The sequence below is a fragment of the Saprolegnia parasitica genome (genome assembly GCF_000151545.1).
Source record: "Saprolegnia parasitica CBS 223.65 unplaced genomic scaffold supercont2.1179, whole genome shotgun sequence".
NCBI lineage: Eukaryota > Oomycota > Saprolegniomycetes > Saprolegniales > Saprolegniaceae > Saprolegnia > Saprolegnia parasitica.
This window is the reverse complement of record NW_012157573.1, coordinates 1-2,230: the sequence shown is the minus strand read 5'-3', so window position 1 is coordinate 2,230 and position 2,230 is coordinate 1. Positions and strand designations below refer to the sequence as shown.

The window sequence follows — 2,230 nt, the reverse complement described above, 5'->3', positions numbered from 1 at the left end:
GCGAAATCAAAGTGACGGCATCTGTCGTACACGCTTTCATTAAGACCTCTATTTGAGAATGTAAACAAGAGCTATCGACGAGGTTGTCGTCTTGATCGCTACTTCTGGTAGTTGGGCCCTCGTGGCGAGGATGTGGACGATATTCATGTTTTGACCTAACCCTATGCCGAACCTAGTAGCCATATCGTTGACTAGGGACACGGCGCGGCAATGCAGCATCCATTCCTGCGAGATGTCAGCGACAGCAAAATGGACTAGTATTATATTCTATACAGGGTACCATCGATCACCTGTGTTGACAACGATGCTACGACAATACTGCTATGTTTCTTTCAATCCTTGATGCATTCGATCTTTTGTGCGCTGCTTCTTGGCCGGTCGTGGCCACGCTTGCTTGTGCTCCAAGTACTCGACGAGCGCGACAAATCGAGAGCCGCTCGCACGTAGCGGACGCACCACATCGACCCCGAGACTGGCCAAGTAGACGAGCACGTCTGCGCTGCCTTGCCGCATCGCCACCGGCGAACACAGTGTCGCATTGACCACCTCGAGCAACAACCGCACCATCGCCACATCCCCTCGGACAACTGCGTCGTCGACGGCAGTGCGTGTGCAGCCTTCGGTCCGGTGCGCATGCAGAAACGCGACGAGCGCGCGATTTCCTGACTTGGCCGCCAGATCCATCACGCGCGGCGTCCATTCGCCAAGACCTTGCTCGTGGAGGTAGCGCACGACCGACAAGTGACCGCCTCGGGCCGCACGCTCGGGTACATCGTCGAGCACGGGTGCCTTCATAGCTTCGTATAGATACCGCACTACGCGATCATGACCGCCCATGGCTGCCCACGCGATCGCATAGCAAGAGGCTTTGGCGCCGACCGTCGCATGCAGGTACATAACGACGTCCAAGTGATTGTTGCCCGCAGCATTGTCGACCGCGCTCACCGAGCAGCCTTCGTCCCGGTGCTCGTGCAGAAAAGCCACGACAGCAACGTGGCCGTTGGCTGCCGCGCAGTCCATCGCAGCTTTCGAGCAAGTAAAGTGCCCGGCATTGTGGAGCATTTTCACGAGGTCCAGTCGGCCGACGCTCGCACAGGCGTTCATGTACTCGTGCGACCAAATCTGATTGGAATGCAGCAGCGAGATGATTGCATCGTTCCCGCCCGCGACGGCAGCGACCATGACCGAGACGGGTAGCATACGCGTAGGATTGCTCTTGCAGTCGTGCGTGAGTAGCACTTGACAGCACGCGAGATGACCTCGCCGCGCCGCCGCTTGCAGCGCGGCAGGTGTGCACATCGCCCCCGTGGCCAAGATGAACTCGATCACGTCGCAATGGCCATTCGACGCGGCTTCTTCCAGCATGTACTCGAGGTTCACGGTGGGATTCTCTTCGTGTAGCTTGGTGACCACGTCGAGGGGCTGTCCGTCTCCAAAATACTAGTACCGATCATCTCGCTCGAGGTTCGGTGGCCACGCTCTTCTAGGTACGCCGCGATATCTTGATGCCCACGCAGCATCGCCAAGTCTAACGTGTTCCAAGGCCACGTCACAGTTGTCTCTTCGTAAAGGAAGCGAACGATGGCGAGGTGCCCGGAACATACCGCATCCTCGACATACCGATTGAAGTCGACGGACCCGCGCTCTTCGTAGAGCTGTCGCACGAGCGCCACGTTGCCACTTGTGAGCGCTCCTTTTGTCGAGACTGGAATGCCGTTGGACGCAAAGAGGTCGCAATGACCAAAGTGAGTTGCGACATGGCTCATGAACGTCGCCCAACGCGAGATGTCGTTGCTACTGCCAATGGCGGCAACGCCCAGCGGGTGGTCGCCAGTTGCCGCTGCATGTAGTGCAATGCACGGAACGAGCGGTGGGTAGATGTGCATGAGATGCATGGCGCCATCGAGGCCACGCCGTGCGAGCCACGGCGCGAAGCGCTCGCCAAAGCCAGCGACGTGGTGCTCCAAGTCGCCCGATGCAAACAGCAGCGGGTCATCGCGGAAGACAAAGCTATCGCGCCACCAGCCATTCTGGTACACAACGATAAGGCCGACCAGCACCGGGTCACGGAGCGCCGCGTCCATCGATGGTACAATGTCAAAATGAGCGGATTGTGGTGGGCTTGTGGCATGACGCCTTTTGATTGGTCGTTTATGAACCAATCCCAAGCAAGGAAACGGGAAATGATGGTCCTTCACGTCGGCGGAATGGTGATCTCCCCGTACCCCAC

At 58.0% G+C, this 2,230-nt stretch overlaps 1 protein-coding gene across 1 annotated transcript; it reads right to left on the bottom strand.

Moving 5' to 3' along the window:
• Nucleotides 1-318: 318 nt before the first annotated feature.
• SPRG_18413 (hypothetical protein) lies at nt 319-2,084 on the bottom strand (the record flags this gene model as incomplete). Its single annotated transcript, XM_012357849.1, has 2 exons — nt 319-1,422; nt 1,581-2,084. The coding sequence occupies 2 exons, from the start codon at nt 2,082-2,084 to the stop codon at nt 322-324; spliced, it is 1,605 nt and encodes a 534-aa protein (XP_012213239.1). The 3' UTR covers nt 319-321.
• Nucleotides 2,085-2,230: the final 146 nt, after the last annotated feature.